General features: G+C 36.9%; 1 protein-coding gene across 1 annotated transcript; it reads right to left on the bottom strand.

Moving 5' to 3' along the window:
* Nucleotides 1-8900: 8900 nt before the first annotated feature.
* lrrc3b (leucine rich repeat containing 3B) lies at nt 8901-18958 on the bottom strand. Its single transcript, XM_016567595.1, has 2 exons — nt 18770-18958; nt 8901-9892 (listed from the first exon to the last, which is right to left on the bottom strand). The coding sequence occupies exon 2, from the start codon at nt 9777-9779 to the stop codon at nt 8994-8996; it is 786 nt and encodes a 261-aa protein (XP_016423081.1). The 5' UTR covers nt 9780-9892; nt 18770-18958; the 3' UTR covers nt 8901-8993.
* Nucleotides 18959-20694: the final 1736 nt, after the last annotated feature.

Below are 20694 nucleotides of genomic sequence, written 5' to 3'. Positions count from 1 at the left end.
TATAAGTTGCATCAACGATTTAACAGACTTTAATTGCAGTGTTCTTAATCTTTATAAGTTAGTAGTACTGTTCGGGTTTACAGTGTGGGGGCGTGTTAGAACGAGCCGTTTTAGGTAGGTGTGGCTGACTCTTAACTTTTATAAAGAATATCTCTTTGGATTTGAGACTTTAGTCTTTGCAACTTTACAGATCTTCTTTATGCACCAAGAGCTTGTAACACTCCAAAGAGAAAGGAAAACTTGAAATCGCATCATATGACCCCTTTAACACTGTTGCCGCAAGTTGTTTTTCATGTTCGCGGGTTGAATCGACCCCAATAACGTGATATTTAGACCGTGGAATGAATTTTACCAGGGGACCCCCTCGAAACGCAATTGGGTTAGTTTTGAGTAGCAATTGGGCGGGTTTTTTTTTTGCGAAAACTTGGCAACCCAGATGAGGCGTCTGGTTTACGCAAACGCTTCATTAGCATACCCAGACTCTGACAGAAAACACAGGCTTAATTTTACAAATGAAACAATCATTGCCGGAGCGAGACATTGTGCTTTCTCTGTCATTAGTTTAATTGTTTAATAAGAGAGTAAATCCTCGCCTCGCCGCGTGATCGATATGAGCTTTTTAAATTGGATGCTATTGTTAATGTGTCACGAGACAGAAAAGCTCCAGCATTAATCCTTCCTTTTTATTCAAACTCCATTCAAACCGAGAGCCGGAGGGGTTTGTTTGTTTGCGAGCGATCGGAGGCCAAGAGCATGCGAGGAAGACAAATTCAAAGAGGTTTTGCACCTCAAATAAATGAAAAATCACAATTAAGATATTCTCAGAGAAAGAATATCGCAGATCCCAGGATCCCAGAAATCTCACATTTGCCTCAAATGAATACAGAATCTGATCTGAGTGCATTAAAAGTCAGAGATGTCACATTTCTCATCAGAACTTGCTAGTAAATTTCACAAACAATATAAAGAAATGGCAAACAACATTGATTTAAAAGTGACATTTTAAGTAGAAAGACTGAAATTGTATATTCTTGTAAAACGTACTCACATTTTTTTCACAGTGCATGAAGTCTCCTGATAGCAACCTGTGAGCAATAACATTATCATGGACATCATGTGATCACATCCTTGAATTTCTTGTGCATCTTTTCATTACAAACACCGAAATGCATTATGGTCCAACATATTATGATCCCAACCACATAGAAATACAATAAACTCGATTTCTCTGGAGTGCATGAATAGCATATGAACAACGGTTTTATTGCATGTAATCACACACAGCAATCTGTGTCCCGAAACACATGATGAAGGTTACAGAAGGAATCAACAAAGCATCGTCTCAGCAATGGCTCAACTGTCTCTCGGCCTGTATTAATATTTATAGAACAGGCAAACGTACTTCCACAATCCGCAGGGACGTTCAAAGACACGTCTGCGCTTCCAGACTCACATAAAAATAATGAAATGTGAACATGTCTGGGTCTGCGTGCAATACAAACGACATGCGACGCGCAGCACCGCCAAAGCAGATATTCATCTTCTGCACCCCAGACTCCAAGAGGATATTAAATATATCATAATAAATGCCCTGAACATACAGTACGTATAAGAATGGGTTATTCGAGGAAGCCAATACAAAAAGGAGGTTTTAAAGGAATAGTTCATCCAGAAACTTAAATTGGCTGAAAATGTCCTCACCCTCAGGCCATCCAAGATGTAGATGAGTTTGTTTGTTCATCAGATTTGGAGAAATGTAGCATTGCATCACTTGCTCACCAATGGATCCTCTGCAGTGAATGGGTGCCGTCAGAACGCTTCCTCCAGTGAAAAAGTCATCTCATCTGAATCAGGAGAGAAATATGCACAGATCAAGCACTGTTTACAAGCCAAAACAGTTCTAAACAATGTGGGTGTGGGTGGATTTTGATGTGAGAGACAACATGAGAATGATTTTTTTACAGGAAGCAGCATGATTCCGGATAATGGACTCATATTTTAGCTGTTTTAAAGTTAAAAACATCTTGATGGATTTTGTTTCTCACAAACACACAGCCTTTCACTTCACAAGCTATTAACTGATGGACTGGAGTGGTGTGGGTGACTTGTGGATTATTGTGGTGTTTTTATCAGCTGTTTGGACGCCGGATTCTGACGGCACCCATTCACATCCATTGGTGAGCAAGTGATGTAATGCTAAATTTCTCCAAATCTGATGATTAAACAAACTCATCTACATCTTGGATTGCTTGAGGGTGAGTAAATTCTCATCGAATTTAAATTTTTGTGTCAACTATTTCCAAATTAATTATAAAAAAACAGTAAGTAACATTGAATTAAACATGAAATGCTTAAGTAGAATGACTGAAATAGTATTCTCTCCTAAAACACACTTAACTACTTCAAAAAAAAAATATATACATTTTTTACAGTGCATGTGACTTGTATTTTCGTTTAGCAAAAGCTCTGATCAAAACAGTGAATGTCTCTAATAGCAAGGACACAGTAAGACGCATTAACACTGGAATAATAATTGAGCTCAAAGCTTTGAGTACGAGGTTTGAATACTGGAATAAACTGACTTAAAACTCCAAACCGGAGATGGTAGATTTACCTGACACTTTTTGTAAGGACTGTAATGCCTGAGGATTCGTCTGTCCCTGCAAGGACGTGTCGACCTGTCAATGCTTTCACAACTTAAAAAAAAATTCCCTGAATCGCTCAGGTTTTTGAGTGCTTTTGTTTCTTAAATATTCGCCCTTGGGAGTTATTATGAATTTTGAGCTCATCTTAAATTAGATGCTGTTTGATTTAGAGTTTCATTTGAAGAACGGAACATAAGTACTGAAACATCACAGCACCTCAAGACATTTTTCATCATTATTCTCATAATCCTCACATATTTACAAGGTTGAAAATGCAATAGCATTGAAGGTGATGAATATGCATCAATTGATTAAGGAATATAAATATATCTATGGAAGACTGTGAAGATGTGACCTGTAATATGATAATGAATACTGGGTTTTCTGTTGCAATAAACCAAATGTGAGAACATTTCAAAACCGAGAACATTTTAAAAGCAAGTATTATTTGCATAAAAAAAGCATGCACAAGCACACTTTACAAACAAAACATTTGACAAAAACTATTGTGACACTGTGACTCATACATCCATACAACTTGTGTTTGAAGCTTTGCTATCCAATACTACGGTTTCAGACTTTATTTGAGCATTTTAGCATCATTGAGGTATTATTACAGTTTTTATGCATGCTTTGAATTAGTTTTTATAATTTTGCATTTTCATTTTAACTTCAGTTAAATTTTTTGTACTTTTGTAATGTTTTGGCGTATTTATTTTTTGTTTTATTTTTAATGTCTATTTAGATTTAATTAATTTTATTTTAGTTTATATAATAGTTTGTGAAATAAGGAATGTTGAAGCTGAAGATGCAGCTATATATACATATATAATTACAGTATATATATATATAATTTAAGTTAAAGTTTATTTTATTTTATTTCAATTACTTAAAGTTCTTTATGGTTTTAGTTTGTTAACTATCTGTTTTAAAGCTTTTTTTATAGCTTGCAAATTGCAAATAGCTTGCAAATTGATTACAAATCATTAAATCCACTTGAAATCTTTACAATTATTCCTGAAGCACAACATCCTCCAACAGATCCGAACGTGTTTTCCTCTCAGAAATGTGAATCATTTTAGCAGCTCACCATAAGGCTCAACTTGTCACAGCTTAAACCGCCTTAAAAATAGATCCAATTTGTGGTCCCGTTTTAGACACAGCTTGATGATAATAGGCGTCCACACTTCAGATGAAAAAGGACAACAGATGTCAGTGTCAGAGATTTGATGGTGCTTTTCACTGAACCCGTGACAAACCGTGTTTCGTCTCCCTTCAAACGCTTTTGTTTTCATTTCAATCCTCTCAAATTTGGCCTCTTGTCAGACTTCGGCCCTTGTTTTATTCATGACCCTCTACTTTGCATCTCAGCGCCAGAGAATTGCCACTGGATGCAAATTTGACACCATGCATGCTTTTTTTCACCTAAGAGAAATAAATATTACTGCATGTGGTTTTGATGATATTGTTGGCTTTGTATGTTGGTTAAATTTTAATGAATGTATAATTAATTAAATGTTAATACTTCAGTGTGGAAAAACACATGCACCTTACTGTCAATCTCTTAAAATGCCTTAAAAAGAAGCACAATTTAGCTGTCTCAAGCCTCAGACGTGCATCTTAAAATACCCCCTATGTAGGCAGCTCGCTAAGTTTTGGAACAGAGCCGAAAAAATAGTCTATGTATACCAGGAACAGTGTAAATTAATCTTTTATTTCATTTTCTCTACATCATGCGTTTACAATGAGATGTACCATTGGTCCTCCTCCAGTTTTACGTCTTCAAGGTATGCCACTTTTTTGAGCAGAAGTCACAAAAAAAATTTACACAAAGATGAATTACCTTAAAAAAAACAACAAATAAACATAACTAACAAAAGAAGAAACACATGCCGCAACTCTCCTCTAGTTTTTTTTTTCCAATAAAAGCCCTTTCACATGATTCGCGTTTGGTTCCCCAATGCATCAAAAACAATGCGGCGAAGCATCAAACTACAGTGTTAAACCGCATCCTGAGCAGGAGCAATACGTTTCCAACAGTAAGTAGTTTTTCTGTCCTCAGTGAATGCAAAAATGCTGTGCAATGGGACACAATCACAAGCATTATAGATCATATTTGATGTCAATTTGATGCAGAAATAGAAACCAACTGATCAAGAAAATGTCCAAAAATTTGCGTTTGGTTTGGACAAAACCTCACATTTACATGTTAAAGATGGTTAACCTGGTTAGGACACAGCTGTGCCACATTCTGTGGTCAAGCAATCTTACCACTTGATTTTGACCTTTCTAAACAACAACGCATTTATTTCCCAAAGATATGCATCCAATATGAAAATCAAAACTAGATGGAAGATAGACTGATGTGCACATCTGGTTCTGGAACGTCAAATGCATATCAATCCATTCAGAGAAAAAGTTAGATGTATCTTTGTTTTGATTCTCCAATGTATCTAAGCAAACGGAAGGACTTTAGGTTCTATTATAAGATATTTTCACTATTTTCACACTTTTTGTAACCTTGTCAAATTGCCCTTCAGCGACACAACCTGCAATGCTTTTCACGTGGAGGCCAAAACTTCACACAGCATTGAAGCCGTGACACGAATCATGTGAAAAGTCCAGGAAGAACAACATCACGTAACAATGCCACTTTAAAAGACCTCTAGTAAGTTGCTAACTTTATTCTTTTTTCCCATATCTTTGTGCAGTAAAGACGCATTCCGTTTGAGGCCTAGTAGACTCGAGTTAGGCGAGACCGAACAAAACATTTCAAAGCAAAGTTATCGGTAGCTGGAAGAATGAGAGAATTATAGACGAGTATTTCAGGCACTTAGAAAATCTCTCCCCCGTGTCCTTGGCTACAGCGTGCTTCACTGTGGAGTCTGCATTGAGAAACGGCTTTCTTTCCCAGCACAATACAGCGTGTAGAACAACCGCAGTTAGACAAGGCAAAAGACTAGATAAGTACATTCAAACATGATTCTTTAAAGGGATTTCAGGTACCTTCCTATGCAAACGACAAGCTCTTTATCTACAGTGAAGTCGGGTTCTTCTAATGTTCTTCTCAAGTTCTCCTAATGTTTCTGATGAACCGATGTTGAAGCCACGATCAAAAGTCATTATTATAACGGCACCAACCTTGGAATTTAATTACCATTTAAAAGTTTTTTTTTTTTTTTTAAAAGCACTTCACTGGATACACAATGATGAAGTTACAATAAAGAAACAACACTCATTCCACTCACAAAACTACCATAGTATTTCCAATTTGTGGATATGGTACTAACAATATTTTGATGACAATTTTATCCCAATAATCAATGCTTTATATTTTACATTGGGTCCCCCAATCTTGAATATATGGTTGCATACCATGTTTTTTAGACACTACCATGGTACTGAAAACTACCACTCATGCTCATGGTACTAATTTATTCTGATTAGCATTATTTTTTCTCCAATGATCAATGCTTTACATTTAGTCCCCTAATCTTGAATATATATATGGTTGCATCCATCATAATACCATGATTTTTGCACACTGCCATGGTATTAAAACTGTTGTACCATAGTATTTCCACTTTTTGTACATTTAAGGATACTAACATTCACTGATTGGCATTTTCCCCCCAATGATCAATGCTTTACATTTTACATTTTGTACCCCAATCTTGAATATGTATGGTTGCATCCATAAAACTGCCATGTTTTTCTGGACACTACTATGGTATAAAAACTACAATAGTATTTCCAATGTGTGGACATGGTTGTAATATATTCTGATTGGCAGTATTTTTCCCAATGATCAGTTCTTTAAATTTTACATTGGGCCCCCCAATCCTGAATATATATGGTTGCATCCCATGTTTTTTAGACACTACCATGGTATTGAAAACTACCACAGTATTTCCAATTTGTGCACATGGTACTAATTTATTCTGATTAGCTATTTTTTCCCCCACTGATCAATGCTTTACATTTAGTCCCCCAATCTTGAATATGGTTGCATCCATACTACTACCATATTTTTGGACACTAGTATGGTATCAAAACTACCATAATATTTCTAATTTGTGGACAGGGTACTAATATTCTGATTGGCAATTTTTTCCCCAATGATCAATGCTTTACATTTTATCCACAATCTTGAAATATATATATATATATATATATATATATATATATGCATCCATCATACCACTAGCATGGTATTAAAATCTATCATAGCATTTCCAATTTGTGGACATGGTACTAATATATTCGGATTGGCTATATTTTTCCCAATGATCAATGCTTTAAATTTAACATTTGGTTCCCCAATCTTGAATATAAATGGTTGCATCCATTATAATACCATGTTTTTTGGACACAACCATGGACACTACTATAGTATTTCCAATTTGTGGACATGGAACCAACATATTCTGAATGCCATTTTTTCCCCAATGACCAATGTTTTAAATTTTACATTTGATTCCCCAATTTTGAATAGAAGTACGTTGGTTGCATCCATCATAATACCATTTGTTTTGGACGCCACCACAGTTCTAATAGCTTTTGGACATGGTAATCATGGAAATACCACAGTATCTTTGGATCAAGTGAATGCAATGATACATGAAAGCCATCTGAAACTTACTATATCATGGTACCACCACAATCCGTTTTCATAAGGGCTCTGATTTCTTCCAGAACTTGTTCCCAGCATCCTGTTTTCCATTTCCTCTTATCTCGTGCCGGCTTTCTATCCTCTAGCTCTCACTAGGGCTTTGCTTTGCTGGACTCGGCAGTCAGCCGTAAGAATGAGGCCAGTAACAGAGTGACAGCTGTAATTTTCTGCTCGCGACCGGCACAAATTACTGTGCACACACAATAATATCACTGAGCGCCAATGGCCCTACCACCACAGCGCAAGGGGAAGCTGAAGTTCCTCATCCAGGATGTATATTTTCTGTCCTGGACATCAAATGTTAAGCGAGAGTTTGGTTTCAGGGATGTAACCTTACGTTTACGAAAACACACTGGCCGTCTCGTAGATTACACATGACTAACACAGGGCTTGGGAGCCTCTTTTTAAGCACGGCGAGTTACGACATCGACAAAGAGCCTCACAAGTAACGTTACCGACAAAAGACTCGGATGGAGGTATCAACTACGTTCCTCGACTACGGTTCCGAGAATCACGTGACAAGCACCACACCAGCACTGCTGTGCTCTACGACTCAACGATTCACGATTGAATGTGCACGAGTTTTAACGCGAAAACAAAACGAAAACCTAAAAATGCACAGGATCGCAATAATAGATTCAGAATGTTGGAAGAAATGTCCAGCCACTTCGCTAATAAAGGGTACGGCACGCCTTTTAAAGGTCGTAAAATGATTCACGATTGTAGCTAATGTGCACATGCCTGGATTATCGTTTGTCTTACAAAACTTGGTAGCATCAAAACATCGTAGGGTTTTACAAATCATTGGAGTCTATCAACATTTGCACCTGAGATTTGATTTCTCAAAATACCTGTACTGGTCATTAGCGACGCTTAATGATTGACGATCTGTTCCGACTGTCTAGTTAAAATAGAAAATTACTCGTGTCAATGTGCCTGAAGACAAGTTCTCGCTCTAAAGGTGGGCTTGGACCACGATTAAAGGACAACTTTGCGATTGTTTTAATGCCACCTGGACATCACGTTTAAAAGACTCTCTTGCTCTCTCGTAAGGACAAAGGGTTGGAAATGTATCACAAATTGTTCTAAATACATACTCAGAAACAGGAAAGCACATTGGAAAAAGAGAAGACAGGTGTAGAACGCTAGACGACATTAACGATTCGCGTCAGATTAATCAACATCCTGGTTAAAACCCGTTCATGCTAAGAACGATAACTATTACGATAACCGTATTAGCATCCACACCAACAGACAATAACGTTCTGACGATAACGCTGCCGTTTCATCATCTGCTGCTTTGAATCCTCAAGCTGTTTAAAGTCAGATGAATTCTGATTTCCTGTAGATGTTTTTATCATTTACCACCTGGAAAACATTGTTCTAAAAGTAATTGCAATAGTGCTGTCAAACGATTAATCGCTATTTATATTACATTTTTATTTACATAATATATGTGTGTGTACTGTGTATATCTATTATGTTATATTGTTGCAATCTAGTGCTGTCAAATGATTAATCGCGATTAATCATTTGACAGCACTAGATTGCAACAATATACTGTTATCATTGTAGCTGTGGTGTGAACTTCCGCATTCTCTTATAGTTATCGTTATGGTTATCATCCTTGGTATGAACGTGCCTTTAGTCTCTGGGATCGTGCGATCTTCGTAACGTCACACGACCGTGCTGATGTCCTCCGGTTCGTCCGGTTTCTTGGGCTTGCTGGGAAGCGATTTCAGGTACTCAAGGTGTCGTCTCGCGTCTTCCTGGTTCTGCCGTACATAGTACACAACGTAAGAGATAACCATCGCGAACCAGCCGAACATGGTCACTAACATGGCGTAGTCGGTGGTCCGCTTGGCCAGGTTGCACAAGTCCGCATCCACGGCCAGGAACGGCTGGCCCTCCTGGTCCCTCAGCTCCGAACTACGGCACAGCACGCGCGTGGCGGCCTCATGGTTGTGGGCCATGCCGCCCAGCGCCTGCTGCAGGGCGCAGTCGCAATGCCAAGGGTTGTTGTCCACCATCACACGTGCCTTCAGCCGTGCGAACGCGTCCTTGTGCACGCTAGTGATTCGGTTGTGGGAAAGGTCCAGCACTTCCAGAGAGCCCTCCAATCCGACGAACGCCCCCTCGCCGAGGGTTTCCACAGCATTATGGGAGAGATTGAGCCTCCGAAGCATCCTCAAGCCATGAAATATGCGATCGGGCACTAGAGATATGTGGTTTCGGTCCAGCTGCAGCAGCTGGGTGTCTGGTGGGACGTCGGGCGGGATCTCCTTCAAGCGTGACAGACTACAGGTGACATTGAGGCCGTGCGGAGGGCTTTCGGAGCGCTGGCAGGTGCAACCCTTGGGACAGGTGCTGGCAGACGGAAAGCACAGGACCATGAGCACCAGGCTCTGCAGCAGCAGACACATGGGGATGGAGCGCGAAAGCCACAGGTCCAACGGCGTCATGCTGACAGGCAGTCAACATACTCGACGCCCGGGCCGTTCACGGGAGCCCCATAGTGGGACCGCGTCATCACCAAGAGCTGTGGGTCTCGTCAACTCTCATCGTCTGTGTGAGCCTGCGGAGAGAGAAGACACAGTGAACGCATACACTAACAAGTCAACAAGTTAATTTATAGGTGGGAATGACACCTCTCCTCCATCACCTCTCGAAGAGAATGTGCCACTGAACACAGGGAACATACAGACCTCAGAGAGGCTTGTCAGAAAAACTGACATCAGTGTAACACTAAGCGCTATGTGGCTTACTCAAGTCTAAGCAAAATCTACTGACAGCTCTGTCAATGGATAATGTATGTACATTTTCCGTTTTTATGTTTTAGTGAATTTTGAGTAAATATACTAAAAATGATCATTTGCTTATATCAGGAAATTGGTGCACATCTGAGTTATTATTATAAAATTTTATATAGGCTGCATTTATTTGATCATGACGAAAAGTAATATTGGGAAATATTACTACAATTTAAAAGAATTGTGTTCTATTCAAATATATTTTCAAATGTAAATGTGCCACTGAAGAAACATTTGAAAATAAATTCGCTTACATGACATGGTTTTTTTTCATTTTTTTTTTTTTATTAATAGAAAATTAAAAAGAATATAATTTTTTTGAGATAGAAATCTTTATGTTTTAGTGAATTTTGAGTAAATATACTAAAAATGATCATTTGCTTATATCAGGAAATTGGTGCACATCTGAGTTATTATTATAAAATTTTATATAGGCTGCATTTATTTGATCATGACGAAAAGTAATATTGGGAAATATTACTACAATTTAAAAGAATTGTGTTCTATTCAAATATATTTTCAAATGTAAATGTGCCGCTGAAGAAACATTTGAAAATAAATTCGCTTACATGACATGGTTTTTTTTTCAGTTTTTTTTTTTTGGATTAATAGAAAATTAAAAAGAATATAATTTTTTTGAGATAGAAATCTTTTGTAACATTACAAAACATCTTTAGTGTCACTTTTGATCAATTTAATGTGTCTTTGCTGAAATAAATTCTGAACTAATTTCTTTAAACACACACACACACACAGCCTATATATTATTATATTATTATTATATAAAATCAGCATTATTTTGGTCACCCTGTAAATATTGGGCATTGACAACCCATATTGTTCAATCACTAGTATTTACAGTAATTAGGGCCCGAGCACCGATGGTGTGAGGACCCTATTGGAATTGCTCCGTTTCTTCTTCTTCTTCTTCTTCTTCTTCTTCTTCTTCTTCTTCTTCTTCTTCTTCTTCTTCTTCTTCTTCTTCTTCTTCTTCTTCTTCTTCTTCTTCTTCTTCTCCAATGTGAATCGCATTTTTGAGGGCCTAAACATGCTCCAAAACTCATGAAACTTTGCACACTGAACTGGCGAAAATTTACATCTGATATGGGTTTCAGAAGTGGGTGTGGCAAAATGGCTCTATAGCGCTACCTGTATGCCTCGAGCTACGTTTTACATACATGTATGAAAATTGGTACATACATGTAACACACCATTACCTACAAAAAAGTATCATGGTACAAAATCCAAAACCTAACAGGAAGTCAGTTATTTTGAATTTCCTGTATGATTTTTGTGCAGTTTTTGCCATTTCCAGGCCTCGTACTTTGACGAGAGTGAGAGGCGCGCACTCTTTATTATGCAGCACACATGTCAGCAGTGTGGAAGCATTTAAACTGTCGGAGAAAGACGCAAAAATCATTGCAAGCACCGACAGCGAGAGACTGTTTAGGACTGCATCGGGTGTCTTCGTTGAGAAGAGGAAGGGGTGATTGTTGCTGGTTTACTGTATGATGATTGAAATCGCGAAATGGCCTTAAACAATTAGTAAATAAGCGGCAGAAAGTTATGTTTTCTAATACACGCGCGCATTGCATGTATTCTGACAGCACTGCACGAACTCGCAGCAGATCTGCTTGTTAACCAGGGTTCAAAGTCCAAAGCGCGAGGAAAATCTGCGCTGAACCGTCGTTACTCGTCAGTTGCTCAGTCACATTTTTATTAATTTTTACAAGGAATGTGACAATGCGATACGTACGACGTATTCGTAATGAGACTGAGCTTGTAACACTCCAAAGAGAAAGGAAAAATTGAAATCGCATCATATGACCCCTTTAACACATCTTAAGGCCAATATTCTGTTATAATCATACCACCACCTGCTGGTAACAGGAAATTACTTGTTTTATACTAACTTAAACATGCAATGTCCAATCTGCCCCTAACTTCACATGTTTGGTAAGAGTCCTGACCTGAAAACATTTACATGCCAATATTCAGTTATAATTTATAGCGCCACCTGTTGGCAACAGCACATTTCATGTTTTACACTAACTCAGACATGTTCAATCTCTGATGGCCAAAAATTATTATTTTACTAACTTATTAATTTTAAGTTAAATTGTGCTTTGTTGGTATAGTGTCTGCTAGAATGTTAAAAATGTTCATTGTTAAATATTTTTAAATTGTTGTTTTGTAATTGATTTTTTTTCTTTGAAAAGCAAGACAAAACAGTAAAAAGCACATTTTGGCTTTTTAATTCATGCAATGGTGAATTTTTTTGGGGCAAAATACAATGGGGAAAAAAACACGAAAAACCGTGTTCGGTATTTAGAATACTACGGTATTTAGTAGGAAGTTTGGCACATATAAATGACTTTGACATATTCCTCCTATATTTTTTAACTTTAAATGCATAATGCCCACCGTTAGCTGTTTTCCTAAAGCCACTGGGTGGCAGTGAGCCCGGGTGCGAGGGCCCTTTCTTCGCTGCTTGCAGCTTTAATATATATATTTTTTATTAAAACCTATGTGATTTCATGTATGATTTGACAAACAGGACATAAATGCAGACAGAATGAACACAGTGGGCCTATAACAGAACATACATAATTATTTGTGCATTCAGTAATCATCACTAAAACCTTGTACTTTTTATGAAACTACATGCATGCAAAAATGACAAATTCACAGACCGTTTTAGACGCATTTAGTGTCAACTTCAACACCCTTGTTGTTGTGTCTGATAGATATTCCTCTGATTGTACAAATAAATTACATCATTGGATAGTTAGGCCTATATATATATATATATATATATAAACATTTCCCTCCTTAAATAGCTTGAGTGTAGTTATCTATGGGATAATTTACAGCCATTATTACAGCATTATTGCAAAATAAACCCCCTCAGATTAACACAAGACCCACCACTGATCACCCCGTCAGGGTTTATTTATTAAACAAAAATATTTTACCACTCAATAGACCAATAAGCGAACAACTCCAATCCCAGACAGCTTGACTGCAGTTAAAATACTTTAAATTAAGCAACTAGTCAGGCAAACTAAGCAGCATCATGAAGGCACTCATTGAGACATTATAGAAACACAGTTAAGGTCACCTAACATAAACCGGTTGTATTTCAGGCAGGGAGGGAGAGCTATAATTAACACACAGTAACACAGAGCACATGCCGCTCACATACATACAGTACAGCCAATCACGCCGTCAGGGTTTATTTATTAAACAAAAATATTTTACCACTCAATAGACCAATAAGCGAACAACTCCAATCCCAGACAGCTTGACTGCAGTTTAAATACTTTAAATTAAGCAACTAGTCAGGCAAACTAAGCAGCATCATGAAGGCACTCATTGAGACATTATAGAAACACAGTTAAGGTCACCTAACATAAACCGGTTGTATTTCAGGCGGGGAGGGAGAGCTATAATTAACACACAGTAACACGGAGCACATGCTGCTCACGTACATACAGTACATGACGCCAATCACGGGTTGATGTAAACAACTGAAAGGTGAGAGATAAAAGCAGCTGGAAGTCGGTGTCACCTGCACATTTCTGAGCGCGCTGCATTTAGCGCACGGAAATATCAGCGGACTGATTTAGCGGAGCAAAAACATGCTGGTTTACAGAGGCATGCACATCTGGACCTTTTGTTTGTATCATGCATGTGAAGCGGTTTCTAATTTTAGAGCTGAAAGACAAATGCAGATAAATCAATAGTGATGTAAAAATAAGTATCCCAGGAGTCCTGACATGACTGTTCACTAGAGCTGAGTCGAGTGTGTGTGTGTTGCCTGAGGCTTTTGAGGGCCAGTGTGGACTGACTGAATGACTCTCAGGCCCCTGTCCGGCTGATGTAATGCGTGGATATGCCACATGGGATATATGATGGCAGATCTCATGCGTTTTGGTGCAAACTATTACAACTGACAGGCCATCACAGAAAATGAGAGAGAAAAAACGTGTCACTCATAAACGGTCAACAACAAAATACTCTGTGAATTGAGATGAATTCTAGATGAATCCCACATGCAGTTAAATCCAGGAGGCAAATACAAATAGATGATATTATGACATCTCTCTGGAATGATTCTGATTGGTCAATCATGGCTTTCAGCTGTCAAATCAAATGCATTAGTGCCTGCCCACTTTTTCAGTTCTGGAAGGTTTTTTTCCACTCATTTTCCCCTTAAGGGTTAAAAAAGGTCTTGGTTGAAGTGTTATGAGCCTTTAACAATCCAACCAGCTCATAGGTGATTCACAACCTTACAAACTTTAATTTGAAGCAAAAAGTGTCTGAAAATCAGGCAAAAAGACAAGGCTGTGTACTTAACGGCTTCAATGAGGAAAAGAACTACAATTCCATGAACCCTTAAGAAAATTAACCATGGATTTACTACAAAAAAACACTGTTATTCTAGTTAAACTATGGTAACCCCAAATTAATCATGGTTTTGCAGCTACACTAACTATAGTTTAACCATGGTATTAGTAGTAAAACTGTAGTTACACAAATGATAATCAATCGCCAAAAAAACAATGGTTACTACACTTTCACTATAATAAAACCATGATTAATTATCGTAAGGGAAGCATTGCAAATGATGTAATCGGATTAAAATCAATGGAGAAATATAAAGCTATTCCTTTAAAGAATTATTTCATTTACGTTTATTGCAAAATATTCATATGTTTATAAACATTTGAGTATTTTGAAAGCATAGCAAGACCAATTAGATCACATCAATCTCGTTCCCTGCTGGCTTTTTGGCACGATTTCAACACCGCAACTCTCTGATTGGTGGAATTTTCTCTACAGCATCATGGGTAATGTAGTTTTTAAACACAAATTCAGCTGTTAAAACACAATTATTTTAAAAATAAGTTGAAATAATGTGAGCAGACGGCTTCAACAAAAGCACATACCATCAATTAACAACCTCTGAGCTCAGTACATCTGTCTTTACAGGTTTATGAGTTATCGTTAAAAAATCAATTGCTCTATGGAGAAAATGAATGGAATTTTTACTTCCCGAACCCGACTATCACACTATATTCCTGATTGATGACTGTTGCCCATAGCAACAAAGCATAAAAGACCACTCATCCAGGAAACTGATGCTTTCAATAAAGCTGTGCTCTAGGGCTGTCAAAATGGCTGAAAAACTAAATTCGAATTTTGTACTTAAATATTATCAATATTCAAATTATATTCGAATTTAAAAGGCATAATTTCAGTTAGGGGGAAAAAAGCTTTTGCTTCTCTCCTGAGGCCACAAGAGGGCGCATCGAACAAAATATTATGCACGTTTCTTCAAAGCATAATAAAATAACATGACTATCTTTGAAAAAAGTGCATAATGTTTAAACTAATGTTTATAAACCTTATATAATTAAAGTTGCTTAAACAATTAGAAAAAAAACTGCATCATGCATGTATGTATAGTTCAATACAAAGGACCGAAAACCAATCACAAAGAGTACTTTCTTCATTTAAAAACTTGAGATGCAGTAGGATCGGGAAAAACCGCCATAATTTTTAATTTTACATGGCTTTCTAAACATGCGGCTCTCTTGTGCGAGACGCGAGTGCAACGGTAATAGATGTCCCTCTAGAAAATGTGATAAATATGCGTTCAGTGTGAATGGCTTGGTTTCGGTTTTGATGTAAATAACATCATCTCCGCATTGATGTTCTCTTTTTCTGCAATATTTTGAATGAACAACGTAGCAGTGCCGCATCTAGTGGGTTCAACTGGACAGGCTAACAAAAGCATTAAAATGCAATGACACATCGTCGCATTTCGTGCGCCACTGATAATACTGCCTGACGCACACCTAAAATTCGAATGCAATGTTTTTGCATTCGAATGTGGATTTTTATTTTAAATTCGACGAATATTCGAAATTCACATTTTTTTTGACAGCCCTACTGTGCTCGTATTCTAAGTAGTAATCTAATATAATAATTTCCTCCCAAATCAATAATCCATGTCTATTTGTTGTATATTTACCTGCCTCACGTCAGGGTCCTGATCACACTGTCTGGGTTTATTCTGCCATTATGATGTGCTGATTGTATATTATCCCTTACTTATGAACCATCTGGGCTCTCTATCATCATTTGTTGTTTAAACATAAAACTGAAGTTTCTTATGGAGAAACATTTTTAGTTTGACATGGCTCCTCTGCATGGATGAATCTGATAGTTTGAGGCTTACGGCCTGTGATCACCTTATAAGAAAGCTGTACAAGACCTTAAACCAAGCAGACCTTACTTTTTAGTTTATTGATATGACAAAAAAAAAAAAAAAAAAAAAAACTAGTAGCTATTAAATGCCAGCTGTGGGATATCACGTAGGCGACAATATATGTTAAAGTCATGTTAAAGGGAATTCATAATGTGATTCACACTTTTTACTACTAAAATATGATTATATTCAAATATAAATAGATTTCATTTTAATCTATTTGTAATTGAATATAATCATATTTTACATTAAAATTACATTTACTGACAAATTGCCAAAAAAATATGCAACTTAATATAAATTAACAGTTACCGTAAAGGTGACTCACATTTTACTACTAAAATAAGATAAAAAATATATTGAAATATGATTGTTAAAATTACATATATTGTTAAATTACCCCAAAAATATGTACATAATTTATTATAAATATACAGTTATAGTAAAGGAAATCCATGTGGTGATTCAAATATTTTACTATTAAAACAATTATATTAAAATAACAAATATGTTAAAATATAATTAGATTAAACACTTTACATCATTTAATTTAATATAAATAAGGAAAATAATGTGGTGGTTCATGCTTTTAAAATATGATTATATTACCAAAATATGATTATGTTAAAATAAAAATGCATTAAATATGATTGTATTAAAATTACATATATTGTTAAACTACAAAAATGTATATTATTTTGTGATGTATTACACACACACACACACACACACATATATATATATATATATATATATATAGTAGTGTATTATTATATTATTAAATATAATGAAATTGAATTTTCACTTTTTCACATTAAGTTACAGCTAACCAAATTACTGTAGAAATAGTATTTATTTTTCTATTCAAATGACCAATAAGAAAGGGGGGGGGGTTGAAGTCTGTCATTTTACCCACTAAGGCCCAGTTTTTTTTTTTTTAAGAAACAAATGCATTGAAAAATCATTCACCATAAGATCAATAACATGCATTTAGAAAATTAGTAGGGTGACTTTTGAGTTCATGCCGACTTTAAACATTTAAAACATCTATGCAAGATGCACTCTCAAGTATTAATATTGCATGTAATTTGCTTCCGGGGAGCATCTATTTTCTTCTAAGGATGTGTAGATATTTATTAGATACTGGTTAAGAATTACATCAATTACAGATGCTGTCGGCATTACAAGAATGAGTGCATACATACTCCTCATGAATGGAAGAGTCATAATGAGACGGACATCAGGTTTTAATATTAAAACACATTGATCCAGATTAACAGGCAGAGCTTGGAGCTAGGTCACAGCTCTAAGAAAGCCAAACAGATTGTAAAGCTTTTACCATCATTACCATTACCATCATCATAACACATTAAAGTTCATAATGTGAAGATTATGGAGCCGGGGAAAGAACACATAATGGCTTTCTTGTGCTCGCAATGATTCATTCATTCAATACAGCTTTGAATCAGTGCGAAAACTATGTTTGGCTGATATTTTATTCGACTTCCACATAAACAAGCAACGTCTGGTGGAGAAATTGTACAGATATTTCTTTTGATGCATTTTCTGCACGCAACACATACTTCTCATTGGATTTGAGAGAAGTATTAAAACACGGAGATCTTGCAGCACAAAAATCTAATTTAGTGTTTAGACAATATTGCTCAGTCCAAACAGCAGATTGGAATCTGACTTTGAAGGCGTCTAGTGTCAAATACAATAATGCAATCAGATATGAGCAGCATCTGAGCTTTGATCCAATGCATTATCCCTGATTTAATCCTAGTGGCTCCAGCTCTAGCATGAAATCGGACCCTTATGGTGTGATCAAAGGGAACATCACCTTCTTCCAGCAATTTCGCAAGCAGACAGCATCTCAAAGGCATGTCGAAATCAAAAAAGCTAAGTGCTGAAAATAACTTTTCTCGACTTGTAAAGCAGCGAAGAGCGATTTTACAGATTACAGCTGAGGGTCTCCACACCCTAGTGAACGTGAAGCATGATTGCATTCAAAAAGCATGATTATTAGTTCCATTATGAGACGAATCAATAACTGCAAATAAGTTGCTCATGCATGGCTGGTTTAGATAAATCAGACATGCCAGCTGCACTGCAAATCCAAACGGCACAATAAAAGCATATCAATGACCTGTCAATTGCTATTCAAAAGGTGCATTATTATTTGAAACGGTGCAATAATTCACTCACATACAAACACCAGCTGACGCACGTACAATAAGCACATTTGATACCATGTAGTTCTCAGCATGCAAAATGCATATGTGATACAGACGAATGCATGTCAGTCTTTATCATGTGTGTTTATGTGTGGCTGAGCAACAGGCGACATGCGTTTGTCTCTTACCTGCGACAAAAACACTCATCGATCGCCGCATCCGTGACTCTCGCATCCTCGGGGAATCATTCAAACATATGATGTGACGCTCTCGCTCGTTATTTCACGTGAGCTCTCACATATTTGGAGATTGTTGCCTGATGTTCGTGGCAAAAGCCACGGGAGTAACTGGGAGGGGTTCGATCGCGCCGTGGTAGTGGCGTCCGAATCGCGAGCGAATGGTTCTTTTGAACCGATTCCTCGGAGTGATTCAGTCGAGCCGATTCGCAGCGTTTATACATCACAGTCTTTTGGAGGAACAAAATTGTTTCCGATATTAAGAAGATGCTTCTGAAATAGTAAAAGAATCCACATAATCACTGTTATTCATGTTTTGGATCATGGTGGCTAATGAAACACCTGTTTGCACGAGTTCAAGATAGATTTTACAAGAGGGACATTATTGTTAATGTTTTAGACACTAAAATTAGCATAATAATAACAACACGGCATTTGACACATCTACGTAGAAAACTCCCCGCTAAAAAATAAATTGTTACAACAATAATAAAACGTAAAATGGACTTCTAGGAACTCGTTGTGTGATCAAAACAATCTGAGAATGGCAGTTCACTGCTGAAACGAGTCATCTGAACGAACCGATTCGCTCAAATGATTCGTCCTTCCCAAGATACCGGATTCTCTCGGTAGCGCGTGCGTAGTGTGTGTGGTTTGTGTGATTCCAGCCCTTGTTTCTGTCATTTTCGGGTTTAAATTGTCGAAATTAGCCTTTCTGAAGGATCCCACGTCAATATGAGGCAGAAAATCCATCTGAAACACGTTTTGAGACTTGTTTAAGCGCACAGGTACTCTGACGACTCATAAAAAGTAGGCTACTGTGGTGATACCATGGTAAAGTCATTTAATGTTAGAGATTTGGATGTCGAGAAAAGCAATATATAAATGTAATTATTATTATTGTCATTATTACTAATGTTATGTAATTTAATGTGATTCAGCTACTTTAACATACCTAGAGGGTATCAAATGATTAGCCTACACTCCTAAAAATAAAGGTTTCAAAAGGGTGTTTTTGCAGCGATGCCATAGAAGAACCATTTTTGGTAACCCCAAAGAACCTTTCAGTGAACAGTCCCTCAAAGAACATTTAAAAAATCTAAAGAACCTTTTTCAACTAAGAACCTTTTCTGCATTTGAAAGGATGTTCAAGGTTCTTCATATAGAACCGTTGATGCCATTAAAGAACCTTTATTTTTAAGAGTGTATTTACATGGCACTTTAATATGACTATAGTTTAAGTCAGTTTCTGTGTAGACGAAACCCTTAAAATGTTGACAAACAAAACAAAAAAAATCCATTGAACATTTTAACCATTATTACACAGGACAAAAGATTCAGTTCGTTGAATACACGTTGATCACTGGGGCATGTTGTCACAATGAATCCTGATCTAACCTATTTAGGCGTTTCAGCAGAACTTTACATTAAAATAAGCTATTTTTCAGTGCTTTTCAACATGCATTCTGCACATGAACAGCAGTTTATTGTTACTATTTTTTTTAGGAAATTTGAGCTGAAAACAAGTAATTCAGCATAGGGGTTCATCTAACCTATTTAGGCGTTTCAGCAGAACTTTACATTAAAATAAGCTGATACCATTATTGTACCATGTTACCTCCATGGGACTTTTTATAAAAGCTGTTTTTCAGTGCTTTTCAACATGCATTATGCACATGACAGCAGTTTATTATTACTATTTTTTAGGAAATTTGAGCTGAAAACAAGTAATTCAGCATAGGGGTTAAAATCTGAATAACTAAATGACTGAAGCTTCAAACTCTCTCAACGACTGACACACGAGCCGTCACGAATGTGGCCTTGAAGAGGTTTTTAACCTCAGGATACTCCACGTTGACCCTGCACTGTGTGTCAGC

The sequence above is a fragment of the Sinocyclocheilus rhinocerous genome, unplaced genomic scaffold (genome assembly GCF_001515625.1).
Source record: "Sinocyclocheilus rhinocerous isolate Xijiao unplaced genomic scaffold, SAMN03320098_v1.1 scaffold170, whole genome shotgun sequence".
Classification (NCBI taxonomy): Eukaryota; Metazoa; Chordata; class Actinopteri; order Cypriniformes; family Cyprinidae; genus Sinocyclocheilus; species Sinocyclocheilus rhinocerous.
This window is presented reverse-complemented; position numbering and strand designations above follow the sequence as displayed.